Source organism: Acomys minous (assembly GCF_964271855.1).
Source record: "Acomys minous genome assembly, chromosome: 12".
NCBI lineage: Eukaryota > Metazoa > Chordata > Mammalia > Rodentia > Muridae > Acomys > Acomys minous.
In genome coordinates this window covers 97,370,639-97,383,305 of record NC_140493.1, presented here as the reverse complement: position 1 = coordinate 97,383,305, position 12,667 = coordinate 97,370,639, and the positions used below count along the sequence as shown (strand labels likewise).

At 51.7% G+C, this 12,667-nt stretch overlaps 1 protein-coding gene across 2 annotated transcripts in view; it reads right to left on the bottom strand.

Annotated features, from left to right (window-relative positions):
• MRC2 (mannose receptor C-type 2) overlaps positions 1-11,541 on the bottom strand; it is a 58,950-nt gene extending 47,409 nt beyond the window's left edge. For both annotated transcript variants that reach the window (XM_084749572.1, XM_084749573.1), the window contains exon 1: positions 10,718-11,541. In XM_084749572.1, coding sequence (XP_084605698.1) covers positions 10,718-10,838 — 121 coding nt within the window. In that variant the 5' untranslated portion in view covers positions 10,839-11,541. The remainder of the gene's footprint in view (positions 1-10,717) is intronic.
• Between the last annotated feature and the right edge of the window lie 1,126 nt (positions 11,542-12,667).

The window sequence follows — 12,667 nt, the reverse complement described above, 5'->3', positions numbered from 1 at the left end:
AATTAGCGTAATGCCTCCATGAGATCCAGCTGCAGGCAAGCCTTGAAGGCAGTGGTTCTCAACCTGTGGGTGCAGACCCCTTTGGGGCCATATATCAGATATTCTGCCTATCAAATATTTACATGACTTGTAACAGAGGCAAAAATCACAGTTATGAGGTAGCAACCAAATGACCTTATAGTTGGGGGTCACCACAACATGAGGAGCTATATTAGAGGGCCTCAGCATTAGAAAGACCGAGAACCACCGCATTTAAGGCATTTGCTTAGTGATCAGCAAGGGAGGGCTTAGTCTATTGTGGGACATACCATCCCTGGACATGCTGGTGGGCCTGAGTTTTATAGGGGGGTAGGCTGGGCAAGCCATATGGAAGTAAGTCAGTCAGCAGCATCCTTCCATGGCCTCTGCACCAGCTCCTGCCTCCAGGTTCCTGCCCTGCGTGAGTTCCTTCTGTCCTGGCTTCCTCAGTGATGGGCTACAACATATGGAGGTGTAAGCCGGGTTTCTCTGGTCCTGGCGTTTCATCACAGCAATAATAACCCTAAAACAATGTCTTTGTTCATAGTTGACAAGCGGCTAAGCATTTAGATGTGAAATGATTTGTTGTCACTGAATCCTACGGGACCGTTTCCCACACAACCTTCTGTCCTGTGGATCAAGCCGCTGTACGAAACTGCGGCTCATTCATTCATTCACACAAGCAGCAATTTCTTTGTATGTTTACCCTAATTCATCTATCTGCCTTTGTCTATGGATTCCATCCCTTAGCCGTCAAGCAGATGCAGGTTCCTGCTGGGGATCTCAGAGTAGCCTCCTACTCTTTTTTTTTTTTCTTCAAACTTTTTTTTTTTCCTTCAAGGCAGAATTTCTTCGTGTAGCCCAGCTGCCCCCAACTCACAGAGATCTGACTGCCTCTGCCTCCCCCTAATACTGGAATCAAAGGCACACATCACCATCACCTGGTTACTTTGTTTTTTTCTTTTAGGGAAATGCACTTTATAAACCTCCCATGAAGCCGGGCGGTGGTGGCGCACGCCTTTAATCCCATCACTTGGGAGGCAGACAGGCGGATCTTTGTGAGCTCGAGGCCAGCCTGGTCTACACAGCAAGTCCAGGTCAGCCAAGGTTACATAGAGAAACCCTGTCTCCAAACACCAAAAACAAAAAACAAAAAACCCAAAAAACAAACAAACAAAAAACCACACAACACACACCGCACATGAAATTAAATTGGTAAACATCTGACTCTTTGTTTTGGCGCGTGCGTGTTTGTGTGTGCACACATATGTGTATGTGAACATGTGTCCATGTGCAGGCCAGAGATTCATATTGTGTGTCTTCCTCAATAGCTTTTCCTCCTCAATCCTCTGAACTCCCTCTCCAGCTCCCAAAGCAAACTGACTTTCTAGTCACCTTTGTACCTTCTGTGTTTGACAGTGTATCATCTGAATTTCTTCAGGAGTGATGAGCTGCAAATTGAAGTTAAATGTCCTTTTCTTGCTGGGCGTGGTGGGGCGCGCTTTTAATCCCAGCACTACGGGAGGCAGAGACAGGTAGATTGCTGTGTGTTCGAGACCAGCCTGGTCTACAAAGTGAGTCCAGGACAGCCAAGGCTACACAGAGAAACCCTGTCTCGAAAAACAAAAGAAAAAAAACAAAAACCAAAAAAACCAAAAAGCCTTTCCTTTTATTGGTGGGTGGGAGGTGCAGAGCTGGAAACTGAACCCAGAGCCTCTCACACATTGACCATGTCACCCACCACTGAACTACCCAACCCCTGATCCAAAGCCTCACACACACTAGCCGCCATGTCCCTCACTGCTGGCCACAGCATTTTCTAATTGTAAATTCCAGTTGTCCAGTTGCTTCACTCTGCCCACCTGTGATGTCATTGCCTACCTGCCACGGGGGCGTGGCCCTGCCCAGTACATAAAAGGACAGGCCCTCCTGACCCCCACCCCACACCCCCTTTTACTCTCCTACTCCCTTTCTCTCTGTCTCTGTCTCTCTCTGGGGTACCCCTCCCCCCCCTTTCCTTCTCTCCTCATGCTCACTTAATAAACCTCATCTATTTTAGTATCTTATCTGGTATCTTATTATCTGTCATCTTCTTATAATTTTCTTTTTATAAATATAAAACCAACAACCCTTAAAAGTAAAAATTTCATTTTCTATCAGTTGTTTCTGGTGTGTCTCATATTACATTTTGACAACAGCCTAAAACTCTTACTTGTGGAGTTTCCTCCCCCGCCGGCCATCTACCGTTTATTTTAACCCGATGCCATGTGTTTTTCATGATCATGGCATCATCTAAAAACGTTCCTTATTGTCTTTGGAATACTTGTCTGCTTGCTTTAATTGTTTCCAACTCAATAAATATTTCCTAAATGCCACCGTGTCCCAGCCATTGAACCCGCGCAAGGATTAAAGAGCTGGGATGTAGCTTCGAGGTACGCGTTTAGTTTGCGTGAGGCCCTCGGAGAGACTCCCAAGACCCTCTCCCCCACCCCCATGGAACACCCTGCTGAGAGAGGGAATGGCTGAGCCAAAGCTGGGGAGGGTGGAAACTGCCAACTATTGGAGGAGCTCGGGAGGCTTTCGGGAGCTGAAGGCAGCGCCCAGCCTTAGGCATGCGCGCTCAGGTGCCTTGCAGGAAGCTGGTACCACAGTAATTGGGGGAAAGCAAGCAGGGCGGCTTTTGCGGACAGGACCCAGTATGCCCAGAATAGCGCTGGGTTTATCACTGACCACTCCAGGGCCACAAAAAGCTCCCCAGGTGCACTCGGTTGGGCTAAGAAAGAATGTGAAATCATGCAGATATAGGGGAGTATGGTAAAGAGCTGGGAGGTGGACCGGGCCACCAAGGGCGACCCTTCCTCCCCGATTTGGTATTTAAATTTATTTTTAGAAAGTCACCTGGTTTTGAGATGCTAATTGGCTTTCAAGGTACCAAAAAGCAATGGCTCCAGAGGCTTTGGAAATGACTGTGTAGGCCAGGCGCAGTGGCTCACGCCTTTAATCCCAGCATTCGAGAGGCAGAGGCAGGTAGATCGCTGTGAGTTCGAGGCCAGCCTGGTCTACAAAGCGAGTCCAGGACAGTCAAGGCTACACAGAGAAACCCTGTCTAAAAACAAAAACAAAAAACAACCACTCTTGCTGGTTGGTGGTGAGCTGCAAGTTCAGTAAGAGACCCCTGCCTCAAAAAGTAAGGTAGGGAGCAGTGGTGGCGCACACCTGTAATCCCAGCACTGGGGAGGAAGAGGCAGGCGGATCGCTGTGAGTTCGAGGCCAGCCTGCTCTACAGAGCAGGGCTACACAGAGAAACCCTGTCTCCAAAGCCAAACAAACGATTACTTCCATTTTATCCCGTCTTAAAATAAATTTTTTTTTTAATTTTACATTTGTCTGCCTGCATGTATGCATGGGCACTGTGCCTATGGAAGCCAGAAGGCGGCACTGGCTCCCCCTAGAGACTGAAGTTACAGATGGTTGTGAGCCACCTGTCAGAGGCGCTAGGAACCACCCCTGGGTGCTATACAAGAGCAAGGAGTGCCCTTAACTGCGCTGCGCCATTTCTCCAGCCCAGGACTGACAGTGTTGAGGACTGTGTTTTGTCATATTTAAGCCCCTTGATAATCACTGGCTTTTTTCTTTTTTTAATTTATTTATTTATTGTATATGAGTGCTTTATCTACAGAAGAGGGCATCAGATCATATTATAGATGGTTGTGAGCCACCATGTGGTTGCTGGGAATTGAACTCAGAACCTCCTCCGGTAGAGCAGGTGGTGCTCTTAAGCACTGAGCCATCTCTCCAGCCCTTTCTTTCTTATTAAATAGTTTAATACCCAATAGTATACTGGCCAAATATCTCAGAGACCCATCATCGGACCTGTGTGTGACTCCCATGCAACGCCATACAAGGTGGGGTATAATTGTTCTAACTTGACTAAATAAATAAATAAATAAATAAATAAATAAAATACTTTTAAAAAATCACACAGCTGGCCAATTAATTCTGGTCTCAAGGACTCTGCCCAGTTAATGCTTCCAGGGGACTGAAAGGGGTAGGGAATTGGCTAGATCACACCTACTTCCCTGCTCCAGTCTGTTAAGATACCTCACCAATAAATAACCCTTCCAAACACCACTGGGGCGCGGGCTTAGAGTTTACCTGTAGAGACCATGTGGTTTGAACCTGAACCGTCCCCGGAGGCTCATGTGCTACAGTTTTATGTGCTTTGGGGAGTTGCTTAGACACTGAAGTCTCAAACCTAATCAATGGATTGATTCTTGCTGAGTCCACCATATTGACGGCACATTGGAAGTGGAGGCTCACTGGAGGAAGTTGGGGGGGGTGGGTTCTGAGAAGTTGCACCTTGCCCCCAGCCCTTTTCTACCTCTGCTTTTCCAGGTGCCCTAAAGTGTAGGTTCAGTTTTCTTAACTAAGACATTTTATTACGAACTTATTAACCAATCGTATGTCCCTTATAACCCAACTAACCGAAACAATAGGAAAAGAGGATTAAAGAATAACAAAACCATAAAGATATCAGTTCCAGAGGAACGATTCTCCTGGCGTTGCCAGCAGGATTTCTTCTGCTGGAACCTGGAGTAACCAGAACCTGGAACCTCAGCAGGAGCCTAGCGCCCTGAAGAGCGGCTCTCTCTAAGGAACGTCTCGAAGGGGAGCAATGAACAGCCAAAACTATCCCAAGTCTCCAAAGCCCCCCTCACCCCCCCCCACCCCCCCCTCCAGTTTGGGGCTCATTTATATATCTCCTTTCAGACTCTGGTCACAGGATCTTTTCAGCTGACAACAATAAGCTCCCACACCACTAAGGTTGGCAGTTTTCCATCACAACTTCCACCCAGACATTGACCTTGCCTCAGGTTCAAAGCAACTAGACCAAGTGACCGCGGATCGGTCCCCTGAAACTGCTGACCGAAGTAATTCCCCCCACTCTTTAAGTTGTTTGTGTCTGGTATTTTATCACAGCAACAAAAAGACTAGCATAACTCTCAATCCATCCCGGACGCAACTCTTCCGCCTGCTTCCCGGGAAGCACAGAGGCACGCTCTTCACAGTTCTAAGGTTTACAATCATGGGAGATGTCTGGGGGTTGCCTTCCCTCTTAAGTATTCTCAAGATCCTTAAGTCTAGAAGGAAAGTTCAGGAGAAGCCAGGAAGGCCAAGAGAAGGAAAGACCTGTTTAGCGGAAGGTGTAATGAGCAAAGGTTGGGGGGGGGGCGCCCCGCGGGAGGGTGGAGCAGAGCATGCTGGGAAGGAGATAGAGGACGTGTGGGGCCAGGGTGCTGGAAAGCAGCTGTTTCCAGGGCTGTGTCCTGGAGGGTATAACACATGGCCCGAGGTACTGAAGTGGCCAGAGGCCGTCAGAAAGCCAGTGGAGGATCTGTACTTTGAAAGTGCAAAGCCAACGACCTCGGAAGAGGAGAGAGTGGTCCCTGAGACTAAGTGTAGAAAAGAACCACCATGAAAGCTCCCTCTGGAGCCGTGATGCGCCACCCGGAGGAAGCAGTCCAGTCCACTTCCTCGGAGGTTGGAGCGGACTGTCCCTAGCATGCAAGGCCACAGACATCACCACGCAGCCCGCCTGTCCGCCCCACCCCCACCCTCCACCCACCCACCCCCAGCCTACTGTAGAGTAACTAGACTCTAAGGAGCTCAGGATGAGTTCCAAGAACTGTGTCACCACTCCAATGGCCCACCCCACCCAGATTTACAGGACTCAGTCATGGGAAAGGGGCCCTCCCTCCTCATTTCATGAACAGCTGAAAAGGAAAACATTTTTCCTGTCAGTGCTACTGAAATACCCCAAGTCCAGGGAGGCCCGGTGTGGAGCTACCAGGGGGAGGTTATCAATGTAGCCCTCTTTGTCCCGGAATTCTGTAGACCAAGCTGGCCTCGAACTCACAGAGACCTGCCTGCCACTGCCTCCCGAGTGCTGGGATTAAAGGAGTGTGCCACCACCGCCCCGCTTGGAAGAAAAGGGTCTTAGTTATCTTGATCTCACCGCCGTACAGGGTCAGTAAACCCTGTGAATGAATGAATGAACTGAAGTGTCTGGCTGAAGCACTTTGAGGCATCTGGCAATTTTTTTTTTTAAAGATTTATTTATTATTGCTCTGCTTGCATGTACTCCTGCAGGCCAGAAGAGGGCGCCATATCACATTACAGATGGTTATAAACCACCATGTGGTTGCTGGGAATTGAACTCAGGACCTTTGGAAGAGCAGGGAGCACTCTTAACCACTGAGCCATCTCTCCAGCCCTGGCAATTATTTATCAAAGCCTTCTTAGAGGGAAATATCTCAAGGACCCCAAGGAGATGGAGAGAGAATCTCTTGTCTTCTGAGCCCACGGAAATGTACAAGAACCAACTGATCTGACAGCTAACAGCAGAGGGCTGTCCCACCCACTCTCTTGGAAACATGGGTGGGTGCTATGTTTGAAGGTAATCCTTTGGTTAGATCCCACTCCAAAGATGGGACCTCTTTTTTTTTTTTTTTAAGATTTATTTATATACACAGTGTTTTGCCTGCAAGAGCACCTGCAGGCCAGAAGAGGACCCCAGATCTCACTACAGATGGTTGTGCGCCACCACGTGGTTGCTGGGAATTGAACTCAGGACCTTTGGAAGAACAGCCAGTGTTCTTAACCTCTGAGCCATCTCTCCAGCCCCTGGTGATGGGATCTTAATCCAGTGGCATCATCAGGCAACTAGGACATAGGGCCTTTGAAGGGTGTACCTCGTCGTTGGTGGCTTTCCGGTCTTCCTGGCTGGAGCAGCCTTCCTCTGCTGCTGTAACCCTTGGTTATGCTTCTGCCTTACGACAGGCTAAATAGCGCAATGGGACCAGCTGATCCGGTGAAGTCTCTAAGCTGAGAGGCGAGATAAGCCCTTCTTTCCTTAAATTGTTCAGATGAGGCAACTGAGTGACAGTGACAGCTAGCCAACACACAGGTTGTCCTAGTGCTCCAGGGCACTCTGCCTGCCTCACTCAATGCTTTTGTCTCAGCCTGGTACTGCTAGGCTTAAGGCACTCTGGCCTCACCTCCCATTGACCACTTTCTAGTGGTGTGACCTTGACACAGCAAGACCAGCCCTAACATTTGACTTCCCCAGGACCTCTGAGGTAAGGTCTTCCCAGGGTTAGGAGATGTGAGGAGCCACCGCCATAGAAACAATGGCTTTTATTGCTTTGTCACTTTGCCCTGCCCCCATGCTCAAACCAGTTGTGAACACACAAAGGAAGAAGACCCTATCCCACACTCACTCCAACTTGGGGCCGGCTGACTTCTCTGGAACGAGCACATTGGGACCAAACGCAAGCAACCCTGCTCCTTGGCGTGCACCTTCACCGTGCCCAGGTGAACACGGGATAGAACAGAAAGCCAGCATGGGGCACAGTGGCCCTGGCAGCTCGCTAAAGCCAGGTAGGCCAAGCCTTATGGAGTAGGACAGGGCCCAGAGCTTTGCAACTAGGCAGGAGCCGGCTAAACGTGCAGTGGTTTGCCTAGTGACTCTGGTGGCAGTGACAAGTCCCTGACACCTCTCAGAGGGAACGCCAGCCACCTTTGTGTGCCCTTTAGACAGACAGAAGTCCCAGGAGGACCTTCCCAAGGTCTCCTAACTGCTCAGCCTAGACAACAGTTCCCCAACCCCCCACCCCAATCCAATCCGAGGCTCATTTTTGTCCTAAGGAGGCGCCAGCACTTCAGCCAGCCTGCAAAGTGGCCTCTTCACTGGGCCTTCTGGGCACCTGGCCAGTTTCCTTCAACCCTTTCCTCCAGGAACCCAGGAAGCTTCCACATAACAGTCAGCGGCAGCCACAACCTTCCTGGCCTCCTCCCCTCCTGCCTTCTCTGCTCTCTCCAGAGAGCCTCTCCTCCTTGGACCACACTCTTCTGATTCCCAGCCTTTCACTTACTAGATGTGAAACCATCAGACTCCTCCTAAGACTCTGTCTTGTTAGCTGGGCACAGTGGCACGCACACCTGTAAATCCCAGCACTCCGGGAGGGAGAGGCAGGTGCAGCTCCGTGAGTTGGAGGCCAGCCTGGTTTACAAAGTGAGTCCAGGACAGCCAAAGCTACACCGAGAAACCCTGTCTCAAAAAAACAAAACAAAAAAGGCCTCATCTTGTACTCTGCAAAATGGGTCCAACAATGCCTACCTCTTTGTGTTATCATCCGAACGACATGAGAAATTGGATGCTAAACCCTTGACAGGGCTTCCAGGCTGAGATGCCGCCATTCACCCACAGGGCCTTCACCCCACTCTGACGGTTCAACCTGTGTCGTTCTCCTGAGCGATTTCAGTTTCCCTAGGATGCATCCTAGCTCTTCCAAGGCCCTTGGCTCAGTTCTGGGCACATGGAGTGTACCAAGCCACACAGCCTGTTCTAAGGGATCACTGAGGAAGCAGGCATGAATTCTTTTTTTTTTTTTTTTTTTTGGTTTTCCGAGATAGGGTTTCTCTGTGTAGCCTTGGCTGTCCTGGACCCGCTTTGTAGACCAGGCTGGCCTCGAACTCACAGTGATCCACCTGCCTCTGCCTCCCGAGTGCTGGGATTAAAGGCGTGCGCCAGCACGCCCGGCTGCAGGCATGAATTCTGCCATCCTATGTTAAGAATTCCTATAGCCTTTCACCTCTGACCTCCCCTCCCCCACCAGAAGAGCCGCCATTTCTCACCCTGAGCCCACTGGGTTTCCTGCTGGTGATCAGGAAACTGCTGGCCAGAAGCCTCACCCCAGGGTGCCATTCACCCCAGCAGTAGCCTGCCAGGCATATCCGGGAGCCCCCACAAGCACTTCTTAGGGCCACTGATTCCCCATGTGGTGCAATTTTTCCCAGTGCCTGGCTCTTTCATCAAGCACACTGGGATGAGAGGACACAAGCCTTACACCAGCCTCCCTGATGAGAGACCCATGGAAGTTGGCAGGGTTGGGGAGGGGGGGGCAGGAGCACCCAAGGTAGAAGGGGTTTTTTTTTTTTTTTGTAGTTTTGTGGGTTTTTTGTTTTTGTTTGTTTTCCCTCCTGCTCAGCTGCTTTAGGGAAGGCCACTCATCTCCAGCTGCTTCAGGCCAAGCTAAGCTTCCTCAGGGCTCCGGTGGGTGACCCGGACCACACACCAGCCACGGCTATGGATATTTTGTGTGTAGGGCACAGTCTGAGAGAGAGCAAAAAGGGACAGAAGCAGAGGCCAGGAAGCAAGGGGGACACTGTAGGCCTCCTTTTCCTCCCTGACTGGGCCCCTCATCAGGCACCTCCATCCCTCTGTCAAAAGCTCCCTGGGGGAAAAGACCAAGTCAGCACTCTGGCTCGGTTCTTTCCCAGGACCTGGCCTAGGGCTCTTAGAACTGGCCATCCTCTTCCCTCCTCCCTGGCATCCTGCAGTTCCCCTATCTTTTATATGGAGCAAGGCAGGACCCGCCTAGCAGCAAGGGACAGGCTGTCTGCTACCAAGCTCAAAGGCTTGCTTCCTGTCTACGCTCCGCATCAGGTCCAGGTGAAAGGGAAGGCTCTTCTCGCGCGACTGTGGGTCACCCTGCCGCTACCTTTCCCCTCAGCAGATGCACACAGCACACCAAGGCCACCCTGAAGGCCTCAGACTCTCCAGGGGCCCCTCTAGTCCTAGCACAAAGCTGCAGCTGCAGCTCCATCCCTTTCCACTCACCCAGCCCCCAGTTAAACATAAAAGGGGATATACAGCACCCAACACTTCTTTTTCCTTTTTTAAAAAAACTTCTGAGCCCCTCCCCCCCGGCCCATCAATGTTCATCAGTTTTCAGCTTCTTGGCGAGAGACCTGTTTGACCTCACGGTTCAGTTAGTCCTGGGGGGGGGGGGGGAGGGTGTGGAACAGGAAAGAGAAGGGTATAGTTGGGGGTGGGGTAGGGGTGGGGGCCTTATGTGGCTCGTTTTCTGTGGGCTGTGGTTTTGCATCCTTAGAAACTCTTTTGCAGCTTTAGATTGTCCTCTCTGGAGAAGTGCCAGTTTGGCCAGAGTTGCTCACACAAAGTGAGAAACACACACACACACACACACACACACACACACACAGAGAGAGAGAGAGAGAGAGAGAGAGAGAGAGAGAGAGAGAGAGAGGGAGAGGGAGAGAGACACGCACGCACTCGGTCCTCCTGGCACAAAAGTGTCTTACAGGGCTCCGTTCGAACCGTACAGAAGTCGTATGCCACAAGCTGTCCTTGAAGACCAAGAAAAAAAATAAAGACCCCGCTAAAAGACGCTGAACAGGGGACTGACCCCTCACGTACGGGAGTGTGAAACAATGCGCCTCTGGCTCTCCGTGTGCGTCCCGCGGTACTCGGATCAGCGCCGGGGGTCCGGGTGGCCCGGACACGAGTCGTCGTCAGCCCTTTCTCCCTCCCAGGCCGCTGTGCCCCGGATCCCCTCCCCCGCCGCCTGCCACATCTGGTTCCACTCAGGTCCTCCCCCACCTCCAGGCGCACTCCTCCTCCCATCTCCTCCCTTGCTTCCAGAAAAGCGGAGACGAATTTTTAAAACCCAGTCTCACACACACACACACACACACACACACACACACACACACACACACACACACACACACACCTCCAGAAAAGATGGGGGTCATTAAAAAAAAAAGGAGGGAAAAAAGGCCCCATTCCTCTGCGGGCCGGCCCCCAAAGTTGGCCAAGTTGGCAGCACCTTACCCGGGAGAGCGGCGGCAGCGGCGGCGTCCACCGGGTGGCCGAGACGCAGTCCCCCGAGAAGCAAGACGCAGCACAGCAGGTGACGAGGCCAGGGCTCGAGGGCAGGTCGGATGGGCCCCATCCCTGCCGCACACGGAGGACGCGAGGACAGAGGGCGCACAGCGGGGCTGCGCGCGGTGGCAGCCCTAGCGCTGGGCTCGGATGACTGCAGGCGAGGGGCTCGCGTCCTCCTCCGGGTCCGGACGAAGTGATGCCTCCCGCAGAAGAGGAGGGAGGAAGCAGGCCCCGCGGAGGGAGGGCGGAGGGAGGAGCGCAAAACCCAGGAGGAGGGTTTGAGGGGCAGAGGGGAAGGGAAACGGGCAGCGTGGGAGGGAAAGGAGGAGGCACAGGGGCGCTGGGCTGGGGACCCGGCCGCTGGGAGCCCGCGTGGGGAGGGAGAGAATGGGATGGCTGGAGAGGAGGATCCGCGTGGTCCAGAAGGACCCCAGCGTGCGCTCTTTATCTTCCTCCACTCAGCTTCTTAAAAATTCTTTCCCGCCTCGTCTTCCCTCTTTTCAGCCCGGGCCTAGAGCCCCAGACGCTGCGTCACAGCTTCTCCTGCTGGCGCGGGCGGCAAAGCAACTGCAAAACTTTCCGCAGAACTTCACCGCGTGGCGAGACCTGGGCTGCTGCGAGGCCTGGCCAGCCGAGGGTTGGGGCGCGCGACTGATTCAGGTGGCCAGACCTGGGCCGCCAGCACCCCCTCCATCCTGCCTCTTCTGCCAGTTTTTAGCGGCTAAGCATCAGCTATTTCCTTTTCTAAGAGGACCCCCCCCTCCCCTGGTCTGGTGGGGAAGAGGAGGAGCCGCGGGAGATTGGGGGAGGGGAAGATAGGGTCCCTCTTGCTTGTGAGCAGCGCGAACAATTCTTGATCATCTTGTTTCAAACATGAGTGTGATTCCTGTGTCAGTGTCCCTGGCACAAAGAATTAACACTTGAGCTGATAGGGGCCTCTGCTTCCAGAGACGTGGAACAAAAGCAGTCCCACTGGATGTCCCAGAAGAGCCACATCATTCCCACCAGCTGGGCAGCTGGCGGGTTGCAAAGAACAAAATGGAAATTTCATGAAGACAACCAGTTACTTAGTATTACGCAACAGGTCAGATGGCCTGCATCTACCTCTCATTTCCCCAAACAGCATTGAAAGGGTTGCTTGGGAACTCTAGCTGAGAGCAGGGCTGAGACTTCTGGAGTCCAACAAAACAAAAAGACTCATCTTCTCCCATTGTAGTGATCAAAACACTGTGAAATTGCAATATAAGTTTTATTGTTTCCTGGACTAGCCACTGCGGGGCTTTTTTTTTTTTTTAAATAACAAATGTGATATCTCTCTCTCTCTCTCTCTCTCTCTCTCTCTCTCTCTCTCTCTCTCTCTCTCTCTCTGTCTCTCTCTCTGAGACAGGGTTTCTCTGTGTAGCCTTGACTGTCCTGGACTCAATTTGTAGACCAGGCTGGCCTCAAACTCACAGTGATCCACTTGCCTTTGCCTTCCGAGTGCTGGGATTAAAGGTGTGCACCACCACTGCCCAGCTTCTAATTTTTTTTTTTAATGTGCGTTGGTGATTTGCCTGCATGTATATCTGTGTAAGGATGTTGGACCCCATAGAACAGGAGTGCCAGACAGTTGCGAGCTGTCATGTGGATACTGGGAATTGAACCCATGTCCTCTGGAAGATAGTGCTCTTAACTGCTGGGTCATCTCTCCAGCCCCCCAAACTTGACTTTTCATGGCTCCTGCTGCCGGTAAGATGCCTCTGCTCTGAGAGAGGCTCCCCTTGGCCCTACTGAGCTCTGCCGGCTGAGATTCTTGGCTTCATATGCCCACTGGTCACAGGTCCCCAAAAGGAAGGAGCGCACCTGAAGGCCACTGGAAAGACTCCATTAGCCAGCCCACTCAGATCTGTCAGCCGA